Source organism: Sus scrofa, chromosome 16 (assembly GCF_000003025.6).
Source record: "Sus scrofa isolate TJ Tabasco breed Duroc chromosome 16, Sscrofa11.1, whole genome shotgun sequence".
NCBI classification, from domain to species: Eukaryota; Metazoa; Chordata; class Mammalia; order Artiodactyla; family Suidae; genus Sus; species Sus scrofa.
In genome coordinates, this window is record NC_010458.4 from 47430495 (window position 1) to 47448476 (window position 17982).

The window sequence follows — 17982 nt, forward strand, 5'->3', positions numbered from 1 at the left end:
CTACACAGCAGGAATTTAAAAATTCTTGTTTTGATTACATGCAAAAAGAAATAACAGAGGTATCCCTTGCACCCTTTACCTCTCTTCCCACAATGGTACCATCTTACAAAATTGGTATAATGTCACAACCAGCACGCCAACATGTGAATGTACAGGACCTCATGTTGCCCTTTCACAGTCACCCACTTTCTTTCCACTTCCACCCCTACCTTACCCCCTGCCAATCACTAATACGTTCTCCATTTTTATAACTTTGTCATTTCAAGAATATTATAAATGGAGTCATATAATATGTAAACTTTTGAAATTTACTTTTTTTTTTTTCCACATTCAGTGTAATTCTCTGGAGATTTATCCAGGTTGTTGTGTATCTCAGAAATTCATTGTACCAGTTTGCCTAACTATTTGCTCATTGAAGGACATCTGCATTGTTTCCAGTTTTACTATAAACATTCATTACAGGTTTTTGTGTAAGCACAAGTCTTTTTTTATCTGGGATAAATGCCCAGGAGTGCAGTTGCTGAGTCATGGTAGTTGCATATATAGCTTAAGAAACTGCCAAACTACTTTTCAGAGGGGCTGTATTCATATTATAGTCTCACCAGCAGTATGTGAGTAACCCATTTTCTCTGCATCCTCTCCAGCATTTGGTGGTGTCACTTTTTTATTTTAAGCATTATGAGGGGTTTGTAGTGATAGCTCATTGTGATTTTAATTTTTTCCTCCTTAATGACTGCTGATGTTGAATATCTTTTCATATGCTTATTTGTCATCTGTGTAGCTTTTTTTTTTTTTTTTTGGTCTTTTTTTAGGGCCACACCTGTAGCATATGGAAGTTTCCAGGCTGGAGGTCTAATTGGAGCTGTAGCTGCTGGCCTAACGCCACAGCCACAGCGACTCGGGGTTGGAGCCGTGTCTCTGACCTACACCACAGCTCACAGCAATGCCAGATCCTTAACCCACTGAGCAGGGCCAAGGGATTGAACCCTGTGGCCTCATGGATGCTAGTGAGATTTGTTTCCACTGAGCCACAATGGGAACTTCTCATCTGTGTAGCTTTTTTTTTTTTTTGGTCTATTTAGGGCCGCACCTTAAAAAAAATTTATACAAATTTGAGAACTCTAGACCTCCTTACAACATTGAATCCTCTAATCCATATGATAGATTTTAGCATTTATTTGGAGCTTTGATTTTGTTTCATCAGAGTTGTACAGCTTTCATTATATGAGTCCTACACATTTTGTTAGACTTTCATTCACCAAAGCATTTCATGGTTTTTCAGTGGTTCTAAATGGTATCCACATGTTTATTGTACAGTTGATTTTTTTGGAATCATTATCTTCCTGTAACATTGTTCACTTAGTTCTAAGAGATTTTAAATAGATTTCTTGGGATTTTCTACATAGATCATTGTATCATGTACACAGCCGTTTTATTTTTTCACTTGAGGTCTATATACCTTTCAATAGGTATGTTCTTAATGAATTATAAAAATATTTTTACAGGACATGTGTAGTCTTCCAGATTTCGTGACGTTTAAGAGTTTCCCTGGAATCCCGCTACAACATATCTTCATTGCAGCAGGAGATGACTTGCTAGATCTCATACAAGGCTTATTCTTATTTAATCCATGTACTCGAATTACAGCCACACAGGTATTTTAACATATCTTTTGATTTCTTAATGTGTTCTAATATTCTTAAAATACTGAAAAGATGGGGTTCTGGTTTTTTTAACTTAATTTTTTATTGAAGTATAGTTGATTTATCTGTTTTGTTTTAAGGAATAACAGATTTCATCTTCTCCCTAAGCTACAGACACTGTTCAAGACTGGTATTAAATTATATAATGTACATGCAGGTGCAGGAGAGTTTACTCTTGCTTAGGAACATATAAATACACTTCTATTTGATAATTTGCTTTCAACTTGAAAGTTTACTTAGGAAAAATATAAGGTTTTTGTATTTGTAAAGATACTGGTATATTTCAGTTAAATTCTTATGTGTTAACTTAAATCTCGTGCCAAAGCCTGTGCCAAAAGTATTTTGTTCAGTTTTTTCCCTATAAAATGCAGTCTAGATGTGCATGCTGGTCATTGTGGCAGTCCAAAAGTGATAATGGGAGTTCCCACCAGGGTGCAGCGGAAAAGACTCCGACTAGGAACCATGAGGTTGCAGGCTCGATCCCTGGCCTTGCTCAGTTAAGGATCTGGCGTTGCCATGAGCTGTGGTTTAGGTCACGGATGCAGCTCGGATCCTGCCTACAGCCTGTGGTGTAAGCTGGCAACTGTAGCTCCGATTTGACCTTTAGCCTGGGAACCTCCATATGCTGAGAGGTGAGGCCCTAAAAAGCAAAAAAGAAGAAAAAAAAAAGAAAGTGATAATGGAAAAGTTTTTTTTTTTTTCTTTGTTTTAAAAGCCACACACACAAAAGAAAAACAAGCACACACAAGTGGATGGAGTTAATAACACTTAAAATTGAGGCAGGGAAATGCAGTGCAAAAATGCAACACAGTACAATGATTTGGCTTCATAAAAGGAGAGACTGAAATGTCTCAGATCTTCATACCTGGCAGAACATGTTAATGCACCATATATCAGGGATACAAAGTGGATTTTTTTTCACTTAAATTTATTACAGACTCATTGTTTAACTCATTTATTTCTATTATTAGCCTTCTCTTCTTAGCAGCATGTGCTACATTGATGCATATATACTATGTATTTTACCATTGGAATTACCCTTCTAATTTCAAACAAGTAACTCATTTTTACTTTTTCACCCAGGCGTATATACATATTATCTCCAGCATAAGAAACTTGAGGCCAGATAAGATTATCTAGAAAGTTATTATCATAAACAATAAAACTCAAAATTTATAGAAAAATGCTAATTGTGATAACTTGTTTGGGTTGTATATTGATAGAATGAATTTATTTTAATGGGTTTTGGCTTGTGGATATTTAAAAGTTGAAATGAGATATTCTTTCTTTCTTAGATCTCTTTGTAGCTCAGAATTAGCTTAATTTACTTAGGAAACTGCTACGATTTGGAATTAATGCTTTTTGTAAGTGCAACTCTTTTTTTTTTTTTTTTTTTTCCCCCCCATTTCTTGGGCTGTTCCCTGTTGACATATGGAGGTTCCCAGGCTAGGGGTCGAATTGGAGCTGTAGCCGCCGGCCTACACCACAGCTCACCACAACGCTGGATCCTTAACCCACTGAGCAAGGCGAGGGATCAAACCCACAACCTCATGGTTCCTAGTCAGATTCGTTAACCACTGAGCCACGACGGGAACTCTGAAACTCTTCTAAAATAAGAAATCTCTAAATTATTCCTGCAGATAATACTATGTTGACTGGTGGAAGGAGGTATTAAAGTTTATATGACTTTTTTTGTTCCTTAGAGAATTATCCAAAAGGAAATGTCCTAAATTAATGTGGCTCTTGAACAGTACTACGATGCAAATAAAGTATGAACTTGACAATTTTGTCATCTAGAATAAAACTTTTTATTGGAATTTTGGACCTGAGTGGAAATATCATATTATAGAATATTGGACTGGTAGTAAATAGAAATAACCTTGGGCAAGTATTTCCAAGAAAATTACTGTCAATTTTAGTGGATTATTGGATTTTAATCCATTGTTTCCAACCTATTGCATCTTTTAAAAAGTTTTATTTCTAAGAATTTAGATGAGATGGTGAGTCCCCTATAGCACAGCGTGTTAAAGATCTGGTGGTGGTGTCACTGCAGAAGCCTGAGTCACTGCTGTGGCACAGGTTTGATCCCTGAAACATCCATATGCCATGGGAGCAGCCAAAAAAAAAAATACATGATTTTGAATTTGAATACATATAGATGTTCTGACAAATAAACTTGAGAGTTCTTTTTAAGCAAGTTTCTCTCTTTGTGTTTTGAACTGTAGAGCATATAATGTGTAGAGAGCTGAATTATGCAATATCTTATTAAGGATATTTCATATTTAGTACATGCTATTTATGGAAAAATTTGAAGGTAATCTTTTTCTAGTCATGGAATTGTCAGTGAATCTTAGGCTGCTAGATGTTTTTTCTTTCTTTTTTTCAGAGGGGGTGGGCAGCTGCATGCCTGGCATATGTAAGTTTCCACACCAGGGAGCAAATCCGAGCTGCAGCTGTGACCTACAGCTGTGGCAGTGCTGGATCCCTAACTCACTGTGCCACAGCAGGAACTCCTGCGAGATGTTTATTTGTATTAATTTGCACGTCCAGTACTTGAAATTAAGTTTGTGAAGGGGATTGTTCACATAGTATTGTTAATGCTCCTTACAGTTTTGGAAGTTAGATTTTCTTAAACACAATTCAGATACTCACTTAAAGCCTTACTTTGTTACCTTTTCTTTCGAAAGGCATTGAAAACTAAGTATTTCAGCAATCGGCCAGGGCCAACACCTGGATGTCAGCTGCCAAGACCAAACTGTCCAGTGGAAGCTTTAAAGGAACAGTCCAATCCTGCTGTGGCAACAAAACGGAAGAGAACAGAGGCCTTGGAACAAGGTAAAACTCTTGTTTTCATGGGAAATGAAGGGAATTCTGAAAACTCCAGATAACTGATATATAGGTAGTAGCTGAAGGGCAGCAGAGAGATGGAGACTGTTTATTTGTTCAAAACTTCAATTATGTAAAGTAGAATGTGGTATTTTAGCTGTATTTGCTTCAATTGAGAATATTTACGTAATGCTTTTTAAAAGGACAGTTTTGAGTGTATCTCAGAATTATAAGAACTGTCAGTATGTACCCTATTTCTATAAAATTCCTACTGGTACATTGTATTAGAAAACCAAAGCAAGTAAAAATAAATGTAGTTGGAATGCAGTGACTGGTTAAAATTGCTATAAGATGAAATGTAAACAACCTCATTTTTCCCCCCCAGGAGGATTACCCAAGAAGCTAATTTTTTAGTTACAGAGAACACTGGACAATATTCTACTACTGAAGGAAATAGTGGAAAAGGCAAATTAGTAGAAAAATAGTAAACATTAAGTAAAAAAGGAATTTGTAAATATTCTACCTGTGTAAAATATGTAAAATTGGGTTGTTTTTATTAAATGTATTTTAAAACAAACAATTCTGATTTTTCTGATTAGAGTGCAATGTAAGATAAATTCAAGTTTCTGAAATGTAGAATTGAAAATGCAAATGCATTAAGGAAACCTTAATAAGAATAATTTTCAGTTATTTTAGTGATCCAGCCCAGATAGCATTACAGATTTGTAGTAAAGGGGGTAGTACTGAAAACTAGAAAAACAGTAGTAATGTAGCAAATACCTACTACCCTGACTTAACAAATATTATATATTAAATGGGAGACAAAAAAAAAAAGGAGAGAATAACATTACAGATAAAATTGAGTTCCCTTTACTGTGTCGTTCCATTTTATTTTTTTCCTTTTCACCCTCCCCAAAGGAGAATGACTCACGAAATGAGTGTGTCCTCCCATCAGTTAATAGTGCTATTTTAGAAGAATGCCTGTGGTAATATACAGCATTTGGGTCTCAAAATTTTATGAGTGGTAGACTGTACATCTCATACAGCACTTTTTTTTTTACTCAAAATTTTAATATTTTATGTTCATATGTATAAATCTAGTTTTTGTTTTAACTGCCATGTAATAGTAATATATATATTATATATACATACACACACACACACATATAATACCGTATGTATAAACACTATGGCATGCTCTATTTATGGATTGTTGTTATTTTTCTTTTGTTGCATAAAAATTGCCATAAGTGTAGCAGTGTAAAGTAACACAGATTTATCCTGCAGGTCATATGTCTGGCATGGCTCACCTATATTTTTTTGCATAGGCCAGTATCAAGGTGGCAGTTGATTCCGGGCTCTTATCTGAGGCTCGAGGGAAGAATTTGCTTCCAGGTTCATACAGTTCATGTCATTTTAAGCACATGCCTCCTATCCTTGCTAGTGGTCAGTCATTGGTCCCTCTTGGCTTCTTAAGGCAGTCCAGTAGCCTTATTGCAGGGCACTCTTTATCTGTAAGCCAGCAAAACTGTCAAACTGTCTGGCTTCCTCATCTGTTACCAAGAGAGAGAAATCTTTTTTTGTTTTTGTTTTTTAATTTTTTAGGGCTAATATCAGCTCACTTAGGTCTTAATTATACATCTTAAAAACTCTCTTCATAGCAGTTCCTAGGTTAGTGCTTGAATAATCAGTACAGGAGTCTTTTTTCCATAGTATATATTGATGACTTTTTAAAAGTTTTTATTAGTATAGTTGATTTACCAAGTTATATTTCTGCTATACAGCAAAGTGATTCAGTTATATATACATATATATATTCCTTTTTTAATTACTTTTCCATCATGGTTTATCACAAGATAGTGAACATAGTTCCCTGTGCTAAACAGTAGGTCTTGTCTATCTATCCTATATATTATAGTTTGTGTATGCTGATCCCAGACTCCCAATCCATCCCTCCTCCACCCCGCTCCTCCTTGGCAGCTGTAAGTCTAGGATAGGAATCTTGAGAAAGCCATCTTTAGGATTCTGCCACATGGACATTTAGGTTATGTTTAGTTTTTCACAGTTATTAAAAAAATGGAATGTTGATTTGCACATGCAAGAGTTTCTCTAATGTACATACTCAGAATTGTAGTTGTGAGGTCAAGTATGTGTTTTCAGTTAGTGTTGATATTGCCATGTTTCTCCAAAGTAGTTATTACCTATCAGTTTACATTCCCAGTAGCTGTTCAATAGTTCTTAAAAATGAAGGAGCCCCTGGAGTTCCCGTCGTGGCACAGTGGTTAACGAATCTGACTAGGAACCATGATGTTGCAGGTTTGATCCCTGGCCTTGCTCAGTGGTTAAGGATCTGGCATTACCGTGAGCTGTGGTGTCAGTCACAGACTCAGCTTGGATCTGGCGTGGCTGTGGCTGTGGCATAGGCTGGTGGCTACAGCTCCGATTCAATCCCTAGCCTGGGAATTTCCATATGCCACGGGAGTCGCCCTAGAAAAGGCAAAAAGACCAAAAAAAAAAAAAAAAAAAAAAGGAGCCCCTAACCTTACACCGTATACAAAAATTAACTTAAAATGGATCAAAGACCTAAAGTTCAAAGATCTAAAACTATAAAAATTCTTAGGAAATAACATAGGAAAAAAAACTTTATAACATCAGATTTGGCAGGGACTTCCTGGATAGGACCTCAGAAGAACAGGCAACAAAAGTTAAAAATAGACAGTTTCGGAGTTCACGTCGTGGCGCAGTGGTTAACGAATCCGACTAGGAACCATGAGGTTGCGGGTTCGGTCCCTGCCCTTGCTCAGTGGGTTAACGATCCGGCGTTGCCGTGAGCTGTGGTGTAGGTTGCAGACGCGGCTCGGATCCTGCGTTGCTGTGGCTCTGGCGTAGGCTGGCAGCTACAGCTCCGATTCAACCCCTAGCCTGGGAACTTCCATATGCCGTGGGAGCGGCCCAAGAAATGGCAAAAAGACCAAAAAAAATAGACAATTTGGACTATATCAAAATTAAAAGCTTATGTGTATCAAAGAAACAGTAGAGTGAAAAAGCAACCTAAGGAATGAGAGTAAACATTTGCAAATCATCTATCTGGTAACGTGTTAATAACCAGAATAAAGAATATAGTTGTTACAGTTCAACAATTTAAAAAAATCCAATTAAAAAATGGATAGTGCTCACTTTGGGAGCTCATATACTAAAATTGGAAAGATACAAAGAAGATTAGCATGGCTCCTGTGTAAGGGTGATACCGAAATTCATGAAGCATTCCATATTTTTACAAATGAATCTATCTACAAAACAGACATATAGAGAACAGACTTGTGGTTACCAAGGGGTGGTGCTAGGAGGTAGGGAGTGGGTGGACTGGGAGTTGAGGGTTAGTAGATACAAACTGTTACATTTAGAATGGATGAGCAATGAGGTCCTACTGTATATAGCCCAGGGAACTATATCCAGTATCTTGGGATAGACCATGATGGAAGATAAAATAAGAAAATGAATGTTTATATAGATGTATGACTGGGTCATCTTGCTACATGGCAGAATTTGACACAACATTGTAAGTCAACTATACTTTCATTTAAAAAAAATAAAGGGAGTTCCTCTTGTGGCTCAGCAGTAAAAGCCCAGCTAGTATCCACGAGGACATGGGTTTGATCCCTGGCCTCACTCAGTGGGTTAAGGATCTGGCATTGCCATGAGCTGTGGTGTAGGTTGCAGACACAGCTTAGATCTGATGTTGCTGTGGCATAGGCCGGCAGCTTCAGCTCTGATTCTACCCCTAGCCTGGGAATCCGTATGCTGCAGGTGTGGCCCTAAACAAAAATACCAAAAAAAAAAAAAAAAGAGCGATGGACAAAGGACTTGAATTGACATGTCACCAAAAATGGTGTAGAAATGGCCAAAAAGCATATGAAAGATGCCCAACATCACTAATTATTAGGGAAATGCAAGTCAAAAACCACAATGAGCTATTACTTCACAGTTTTTAGGATGGCTACTATTTAAAAAAAAAACTTACAAAGAGTTCACTGGTGGCATAGCAGTTAAGGATCCAGCATTGTCATTGTAGCTTGGATCAATCCCAGGTGCAGCTGAAAAAAACAAAAAAACCAAAAAGCCAGAAAATAATGTTAGCATGTGGAGAAATTGGGACTGTTGTGCACTGTTGGTGGGGATGTAAAACAGTGCAGCAGCTGTGGATAACTGGTACTTCCTCAAAAAATTTAAAATGGAATCACCATACGATCCAGAAATTTCATTTCTGAGTATATTGAATGGAGTATCTCAAATGTATACAAATGTATACATTCATTAACCTTTATGTAAGAATCTATTTCACCTCATCATCTCTAGCACTCACAGAATCTTTGGGGTCTTTGCTAATTTGATACCTTATTCTTACTTTTTGTTGATTTTTACTGTGGCTTCTTTACACTTGCTAATCATATGTAATCCCTCCTTTGTGAACTGTTGATTCAGATTCTTTTAAAAATTAAAAAAAAAAATTTATACAGGAGTTCCCATTATGGCTCAGCAGGTTAAGGGACCCTAGTGTCCCTGAGGATGCAGGTTCAGTCCCTGCCATCACTCAGCGGGTTAAGGGTCTAGTGTTGCTGCAAGCTGCAGTGTAGACTGGCAACTGCATCTCTTGATTCAACCCCTAGCCTGGGAACTTCCATATGCCACAGGTGCAGCATTACAAAAAAAAATTTACGCAACTTTTAAAGGCTACACTCCTTTTACAGTTATTACAGAATATTGGCTATATTCCCCATGTGATACAGTACACCCTTGAGCCTGTCTTTCACCCAATAGTTTATATCCCCTACTCTCCTACCCTCTATTGTACCCTGACTATAATCACATCAATGAGTATCCTTTTTTTCTTATGTTCACTAGTTTTATGTATTTTTTTAGATTTCATATATAAGTGATATCATATGATACTTAGATTTCTCTGGCTTTTTCACTTAGTATAATAGTCTCTAGGTTCATCTCTGTTACTACAAATGGCAAAATTCATGCTTTTTCATGCCTGAGTAGTATTCCATTGTGTATGTGTACATCTTTATCCATTCACCTGTTGATAGACACCTAGGTTATTTTCCTATCTTAGCAATTGTAAATAATATTGCTGTGAACATTGGGGCGCATATCTTTTTGAATTAGTGTTTTTTTGTTTTTTTTTTTCTTCTGTCTTTTGTCTTTTTAGGGCTGCACCTGCAGCATATGGAGTTTCCCAGGCTAGGGGTCTAATTGGAGCTACAGCTACTGGCCTACAGCCACAGCAACGCTAGATCCGAGCCACTCCTGTGACCTACACCACAGCTCATGGCAACGCTGGATCCTTAACCCATTGAACGAGGCCAAGGATCGAACCCAAAATCTCATGGTTCCCAGTCGGATTTGTTTCTGCTGCACCATGACGGGAACTCCCTGTTCTTGTTTTCTTTAAGGATGTATAGCCAGGAGTGGAATTGCCAGATCACATGGCAGGTTGTTTTTGGCCACACCCTTGGCATGTGAAAGATCAAACCCACACCACAGCAGCTCTGTAAGCTGCTACAGTAACAATGTTAGATCCTTAACCCTCTGAGTCACAAGAGAACTCTTTGTAGTTCTGTTTTTAGTTTTTTGAGAAACCTCTGTACTGTTTTTTACAGTGGCTGCACCATTTACATTCCCACCCACAGTGTAGGTTTCTGTTTGCTAAACATCCCCAACATTTGTTATTTGTGTTCTTTTTATGATAGCCATTTTGATAGGTATGAGGTGGTATCTCAAGGCTTTGACTTGTATTCCCCTGATCCTTAGCAATACTGAGCATCTTTCTTTTCATGTGCCTGTTGGCCACCTGCATTTCCTCTTTGCAAACATGACTATTCAGTTCTTCAGCCCATTTTAAAAATTGGGTTGTTTGATGTTGTGTTGTATGAACTGTTTATATATGTTGGATATTAAACCCTATCATATCATTTGTAAATATCTTATCCCATTTTATAGTTTATCTTTGTTTTGTCAAGGGTTTCCTTTGCTGTGCAAAAGCTTTTAAGTTTAATCAGGTCCCACTTGTTTAAATTTGCTTTTATTTCCTTTAGGAGACTGATTCAGCTTCTTTGTGCATCTATCAATTGTACTATTACTAATTTTATCAATTATGTGAGTTTTTTATACATAACACACACTAAACAAGAACCTTTCTAGGTTTTGTAATTTGATTTTTTTTTTCTTACATACCCCATTTTGGTATTGTTAAATAATTCCAGATCCTTCCTTTCCTTACCTCTTATTTTATATTAAATTGTTATATATACTAGATCTGTGTATGGTCTTTATCCCATTGCTATATCCTATTACCACAGTGCTTTAAATAATGTAGCTTTGTATTACTATCAAGACAGTGCATTTTATTTATGCCACATCCATGGCACGTGGAAGTTCCTGGGCCAGGGATCAAACCTACACCACAGCAGTGACCCAAGCCACTGCAGTGACACCACCAGATCCTTAGGCCACTGTGCCACGAGAGAACTCCAGGACAATGCATTTTAATATCTTGTAACAGTAGATGCTCACCATTCTTCCTTTTTTCAAAATTTATTTGCCAAGTTTTTAACTTTTATTATTATTAATGCCAAGCAGTGCTGTTCCTTTAACACAACTATAAATAGTTTATTATATTTTATTACTCTATTTTTGTCTCATCTGTTTAAGTAGTAGTTTCTTTTCAGTAGAGATTAATAAAAGTTGTATTAAAACTGCTGACAACGTAATGTGTCCTTGTGATGCTGTTAATACAGCAGTATTAAAGATTACTGCTATGTAATATATGGAAAATAAAAAAATCCTGAAAAACGCAAATAAAACAAGATAAATCTATTTCAAAAATTAAGTCATTCCTATTGTTTGAGCCAGCCCAAGATCCCTATAGTCAATCTTAATAGTGATTTTTGAGGAAAAAAATTTTTTGCTTTTAAGATATTGGCATATACTTAAAACCTCGTAAAATATGGTGATATCATTTATAAGTAAAACACATCAATACAATACTAATAAATTTCTTGTAGAAAACATTTATTTAAGCTGCCTCCTAAATTTTAGAAATACCTGGAAAACCTGCAACTTCCGAAGTACCAACATTTACATGTCCCTTTTCAAAGTCTTGATGTACATAGTTCTCAGTTCTAATTTCAACTGGTTTGTCTTCAGTACATGATATTTGATGGCAAAGAACAGGATCTTTTAAGAGTCCTTGTATAGTTTTGATCTTTAATACAGTGCTTAACTGAACAAATGCAGCTTGCAGAATTAAAAATTTGAACATCTGAATGTACAGGATCACGCAAAAGGGGAAATTCTGAAGTTTTCTGCCAGGGTTTTTTTAATGGCAAAATGTCTTTCACTGGATTTTTTTCTTTATTCTCTTTTGAGGTGGTGTCTTTGTCTTCCAAAGCCCGAGCAAGCATGTAACTAACTTTTCTTTGATGAGCCAGAGCTTCTTCTTTATCATTTAACTGCATGTATAGAAATTAAAAATGTACCAGTTAGTAAGTCACAGAATATTAGTGCTACAGGCAGAAGTACTTCATGGAAATGTTCAATCCTTTATTTTTTTTGTCTTTGCCTTTTTCTAGAGCTGCACCCGCAGCATATGGAGGTTCCCAGGCTAGGGGTCTAATCGGAGCTGTAGCCGCCGGCCTACGCCAGAGCCACAGCAACGCGGGATCCCAGCCATGTGTGCAACCTACACCACAGCTCACGGCAACGCCGGATCCTTAACCCACTGAGCAAGGCCAGGGATGGAACCTGCAACCTCATGGTTCCTAGTCAGATTCATTAACCACTGAGCCACAACGGGAACTCCCAGAAATGTTCGATCTTTAATGTTAAGTCAAATCACTATGAATAATCAGGTGTCCAATGATTCCTAAGCATTATGCTAGTTACTGAGGTTTTTTTCTTTTTGAAAGAATAAAAAACAGCATTCCTTGTGTTGAAAATGTTTTAAGTCATCTGGAGAGAAAAAAGTGTGTATATATATATACACACACATATATATACACACAATATCAACAGTTATCTCTGAAAGAATTTTGAAGTTATTGTAAAAATTGGTTTTATATATTTATATGCAAATAAATAACTCACTCTTCTATATATAAGTATGTTCATTTAACATGAGTGTCTTAGTCTTATGAAATTGGGGATAACAGGACTGATTTCAGGGTTGTGGTAATGATTTAAGCATATTATGCATGAGGAAGTGCCTTGAACAGTTAAATTCCTGAATAAATAGGAAGTCTTGTCATGAACTGTGTGTATATAAGTGCAGATGACAGAGATGCTTAGACCTAATTACAGGGGACCTCCTCTTTTCAGGGGTGGAGCTTTAAGCTTGCACAGGAGGAACAGGGATGGGCGAGGTGGAATGCAGGTGTGGGGTGTTTAAGGGGATGAAGATCATAATTCCAGAAAATGGTACCTAAACTGAGAAAAGAACACGAAAGGACAAAGCAGTAAAGAGTTGAATTACTAGGATGCAAAAGGATTAGCTTATCCACAACCTCTAACAAAAAGAAAGCAAAGATACTAACCAAATCTGTCAGCATTTTGAAGACTTCCCGAGCATCATCCTCATCAGTACTCTTAGAACTGTTTTCTGAAGGGAGCATAGCCAGCAATTTCTGCCCTAAGCTCTTCTTACTCCTTTGTGATGGTAACCCTAAAATGGAACGTGAATATCCAGCTGAGATATAAAAAGACACTCACTGATGTAGTTCCAGGAAAAGAGGTAAGTGTGAACCAGGGCTGATTCATTCCTCGGTTAGTCAGAACCTTGTCTTCTTCAGGAGACCTCTAGCACGAGGGAGGCAAGGAGCACAGTGCAGCAGGACGAGCAGACTTTAGAGCCAGGACGGCAGAGGCAGGTGAGAGGACCCAGAGCAGCGCCTGCCACTGCCTCATCCGCACAGCTGCTCCTCAGTCCCAACAGTGGTGGCCCCGTGGGAGAATACAGGCCGTGCTACCATCATCTCAGCCTTCCAGAGGGGCCCACAATCCATATTTGCATGTGCTATCTCCCACTTCCCATGTCAGCCGCCTACCCACATTATTTGAGAACATTATTCACTCCCAACAAAACTTGCCTGCAGACAGGTGACCTCTGAACCATTCCCACACTGCTTTAGAGCCAGAAAGACCTGGACTTGAACCCCCAGGTAGCCATTTCCTAACTGATGTTGAACAAGTTCTCCGAGCTACATTTCCTCATCTCCAGAATGAGAATAATAGTACCTGTGCTCTATTGTTGGGTTGCTGTCCCATTGAATACTGGAGCATGGGCTGGGGGAGGGGAGTGAGCAGTTAGTATAGAAAACGGTACAGTGTTTCTGTTTGCAAAGATGAAAAAATTCTGGAAATGGATGGTGGTGATGGTTATACAACAGTGAATGTACTCAGTGTCACTTAATGGTTAAAATAGTAAGATTTATGTATGTATGTTTCATCACAGTTATGAAAGCTCCCAGCCCAGGTACATATTGTTTAAGCCTACAATGTATTACATGGACACCGATACTCTTCATCCACAGAAAGGATGCAATCTGTAGCAGAAAAGAAAATGTGTAGGTTGTTTTTGTTTTTGTTTTGGCTTTTCTAGGGCCGCATCCCCGGCATATGGAGGTTTGCAGGCTAGGAGTCTAATTGGAGCTGTAGCCGCTGGCCTATGCCACAGCAACTTGGAATCCAAGCTGCATCTGTGATCTACACCACAGCTCATGGCAACACCAAATCCTTAACCCACTGAGCGAGGCCAGGGATTGAACCTGCAACCTCATGGTTCCCAGTTGGATTCGTTAACCACCGAGCCATGACGTGAACTCCGAAAACGTGTCGATTTATATAAAGAAAGTTTCAAGATACTTTTGGAATGCTCTGCAAATGGTCTGATGATCAGATCAAGTCTAAAGGGACAATCCTGATAAACCACGGTAACTGGGGCCACACCTGACTTTTCCATAGCCACCTGTGGCAGAGGAGGAAAAACCAGACAAGCTGACCAGCTCACCAATTCTGAGTGGATGAATGTCTCTATTTCAGTCTTTAAACAAAAAAGAAAGAAAAATATGCTTATAAGCTAGCTATCCCTCAGAACTTGTCTAAGCTGCCACAGCAAAAAGCATGATATGGTGCTACCTGCACATAAGAAAATGACCAGTAACAATCATCCTGCACCAGATTATTGAAATATATTAATAAAATGAATCAAAGTGTCGGCACTAAGAAATTCTCAGAGCTACTAACACTTTTAGGGACTTGTAAAGGCTTCTCAGAGATTAATCAATTATTTTAAATTCTGTTTCCAGTCTCTCAGCACCTCAACGGAAAGCACAGATTGGGAGCTGTACCTCTCATCATATTTTCAATAGAGTTTAATTAAATGGACACATTTAATGTTGGGTTTCACTGTCATTTTCAGTATTCCTTCTTGGCAGTTTCCCTTTAATCATCTAGTGCTCTGATTTTTTTCCTGTTAAACATGGCCTTGTGTAAATAGAAGAGTACTGTAAAACAGAGACTCTCCTGCCACATGGTTTCATCTGCTTAAGTAAGACCCAGTGGGCCCTCTTTTTCCATAGTTGCCAGATTTTCACAACTATGTGAAATATCAGTTATATTCTCCATCATGTTAACTGTGCTTAGTTTATTGATTATAACCAAAACCAACTGAATTGATACCTGATCACTGCCATTATAATTCATACTTACCATCCTCTTTAAGGTGCTTCCAATTTATCCATTTTGTTGCTCTCTTACACATTTTATCCATTTGTGTCAATCTTAGTGCCTGATCATTTTTCCTCATTAATTGTTGCTCAAAGGCAATTCTGAATGCATCAGCCATTATGTAGGCTTCTTCTTTACTCTTCTGCATAAGTTCCAGCTGGTTTTGAAAGAAAGTTTGAGAGGTGTTGGGGCAAAACCAGAACAGTTCTGGCCTGAATGCTGAGTCAGATTAGTAAATGCCCTGCCTAAGTTAATTAGTACTTGCCATTCTCTCCTGCAGTTGCTGCCCATTCAGAACTAAGTGACCAGGTTTCCCGTGTGGTGCCCATCACTTGCCTGTTAGTGCAACTCTTACACTTCAGTACCCCAGACAGGCCCTGTGTGTGTCCTGCCCATGGAGGAAAAGGGGAGGATGCCAAAGGCTGCATTTTAGTTTTGCCTTGAGCCATTCCAGACAGTGCCACTGAAAAAAATTACGAATACCATCTCTCAGGCCACTCCCATAGCTGCCTCTGATCTTTTCATCTTAGGCTTTTCCTAATTGCTAATGTTTAGATGTTAGCTTTCACATATACTCTGAAGACTTTAAATTCCATGTCTTCAATAAGAGAAAAATGTTTTTAAAGCTATGGTCCATTCTGGTTACTAAAGCCTGCTTAGAATGGCAGCTCTCATTTTATGAAATGCCAGGCATGGCCCTGTGCTAAACATCATGTCTACTATCTTTCTTTCTCACAACAACCCTCCAAACTAGTTATTACCCTCTGCTTAATATTTGTGTCCAAAGCCACACAGCTAGAAAAGGATGGTGCTGAGAGTGAAACCTAGGTCTGGCTGGCACAAGGGTTCCACTGCACCTTGCAGCTTTTCTAAGTTTTTTTTGTTTTGTTTTGTTTTGCTTTGCTTTGCTTTGCTTTGCTTTTTAGGGCAACACCTGAGGCATATAGAGGTTCCCAGGCTAGGGGTCGAATTGGAGCTATAGCCACTGGCCTACACCACAGCCAGAGCAACGCGGGATCCAAGCCAAGCCTATGACCTACACCACAGGTCACATCAGCACCAGATCCTTAACCCACTGAGCGAGGCCAGGGATTGAACCCGCATCCTCATGGATACTAGTCAGATTCATTTCTGCTCAGCCATTCCAGGAACTCCCAGCTTCATGTTTTTCTCTCCATTAATCAGTGTTGCAGATCCTAGTGATTTTAAGCATGTGGGACTTTGCCTCTAAAATTTAGTAATTCTAGGGCCATGTATAAGCAAAAGAAATGTGAACTTAGGAGATGCTGATTAAAACATAGGCAAACAACTTTTCATGGCTACAATACTGTTTGTATTTTGAAACCATGTAAACAAAATCCAGCTTTTAATTAACATTATATAAAATTAGGAAGGAAGGGGGAAAAATTAAAAATAAGTCCCATAGCCAGTGACTACCAAATTAAGCTAATTCTTGCAAATAATTCCATTTATTCTTCTACTAACAGAAACAAAACTAAAGCTTTTACTGTTCTGATAATCCAGTACCTCCTGTTTGAGCTGAAGGACCATTTTCCCAGTGGACGCTGCCATTTTGGCACAGGCACAGGGGCTCCCTCCAGGACCATGACAAAGGCAGACTCCCAGGACTGCAAGCTTTAAATCCAAAAGCATTAGCCCATTACTAAGGGTCACACTGCTTAGCCATACACAGACACAGGGGCACACACATAGACCCAGGCACATTTTATTCAAGCATCTGATGCAAAGAAACTGCAAAGGAAAACAAAATTAGTAGGAAACAGAGACCATGATTTCAGGATCCAAGTGGAAATTAACTACAAATGAGGACAGAATGTTATTATTTGGAACAAAAACATAAGGAATTCTACCTTCCTTTTCATTCTCCAAAAAGCCTACACTTCTGAGTCCTTGGCAGCAACTTGACCTAGTGAGTAAACAGAAACATCTGCAATATGGATTTCCTGTGACTGGGTTTGGCCCTGCTGCCCAGCATTCATTACTGTCAGGTCCTGCTGAGAGGAGATGACATACTCAGAAAAGATGAGTGAATTTTAATGTCAAGGAGGCAAACAGTCATCTCTCCACTGTTCTGGAATTGCTTTTGGCCCCAATTCTTCGAAAAACTGTCTTTGGATCACAATGAAGGAAGCAGTCCGTTTGGGTCACTCCTGATTGACCATTATAGCCAGAAGAAAATTAAGAACTACTGTACTTTTTTTTTTTCTTTCTTTTTAGGGCCACACCCATGGCACATGGAAGTTCCTGGGGTAGGGGTCTAATTGGAGCCACAGCTGCAGGCCTACAGCACCTTCACAGCAATGCCAGATCTGAATCTGCAACCTACTGCACAGCTTGCAGCAATGCTACTGGATCCTTAACCCACTGAGCAAGGCCAGGGATCAAACCCACATCCTCATGGACACTGTTGTGCTTTTATTTTTTTTTAATGATTTTTATTTTTTCCATTATAATTGGTTTATAATGTTCTGTCAATTTTCTACTGTATATCAGAGTGACCCAGTCACACATAGAAAAATACATTCTTCTTCTCACGTTATCCTCCATCATGCCCCATCACAAGTGATAGAGTTCCCAGTGCCACACAGCAGGATCTCATTGCTTATCCATTCCAACCGCAATAGTTTGCATCTATTAACCCAGG

The 17982-nt window shown here is 38.4% G+C and overlaps 2 protein-coding genes across 12 annotated transcripts in view; one reads left to right on the plus strand and one right to left on the minus strand.

Moving 5' to 3' along the window:
- The window catches only part of CDK7 (cyclin dependent kinase 7), a 35660-nt gene extending 20359 nt beyond the window's left edge, over positions 1 to 15301 (plus strand). For 2 of the 4 annotated variants that reach the window (XM_021076536.1, XM_021076537.1), the window contains 3 exons: positions 1506 to 1655; positions 4391 to 4538; positions 14897 to 15301. In XM_021076536.1, coding sequence (XP_020932195.1) covers positions 1506 to 1655; positions 4391 to 4538; positions 14897 to 14970 — 372 coding nt within the window. In that variant the 3' untranslated portion in view covers positions 14971 to 15301. Of the gene's footprint in view, positions 1 to 1505; positions 1656 to 4390; positions 4539 to 4914; positions 5107 to 14896 lie in introns of those variants that run through there. The other 2 variants (XM_021076538.1, NM_001166314.1) reach the window with 2 other exon arrangements.
- CCDC125 (coiled-coil domain containing 125) overlaps positions 11586 to 17982 on the minus strand; it is a 36510-nt gene continuing 30113 nt past the window's right edge. For 7 of the 8 annotated variants that reach the window (XM_013984842.2, XM_013984840.2, XM_005672515.3 and 4 more), the window contains exons 9-12: positions 16845 to 16952; positions 15300 to 15474; positions 13127 to 13254; positions 11586 to 12046 (exon numbers count right to left, since the gene is read on the minus strand). In XM_013984842.2, the coding sequence (XP_013840296.1) occupies positions 11738 to 12046; positions 13127 to 13254; positions 15300 to 15474; positions 16845 to 16952 (720 nt within the window). In that variant the 3' untranslated portion in view covers positions 11586 to 11737. The remainder of the gene's footprint in view (positions 12047 to 13126; positions 13255 to 15299; positions 15475 to 16844; positions 16953 to 17982) is intronic. The other variant, XM_005672516.3, reaches the window with a different exon arrangement.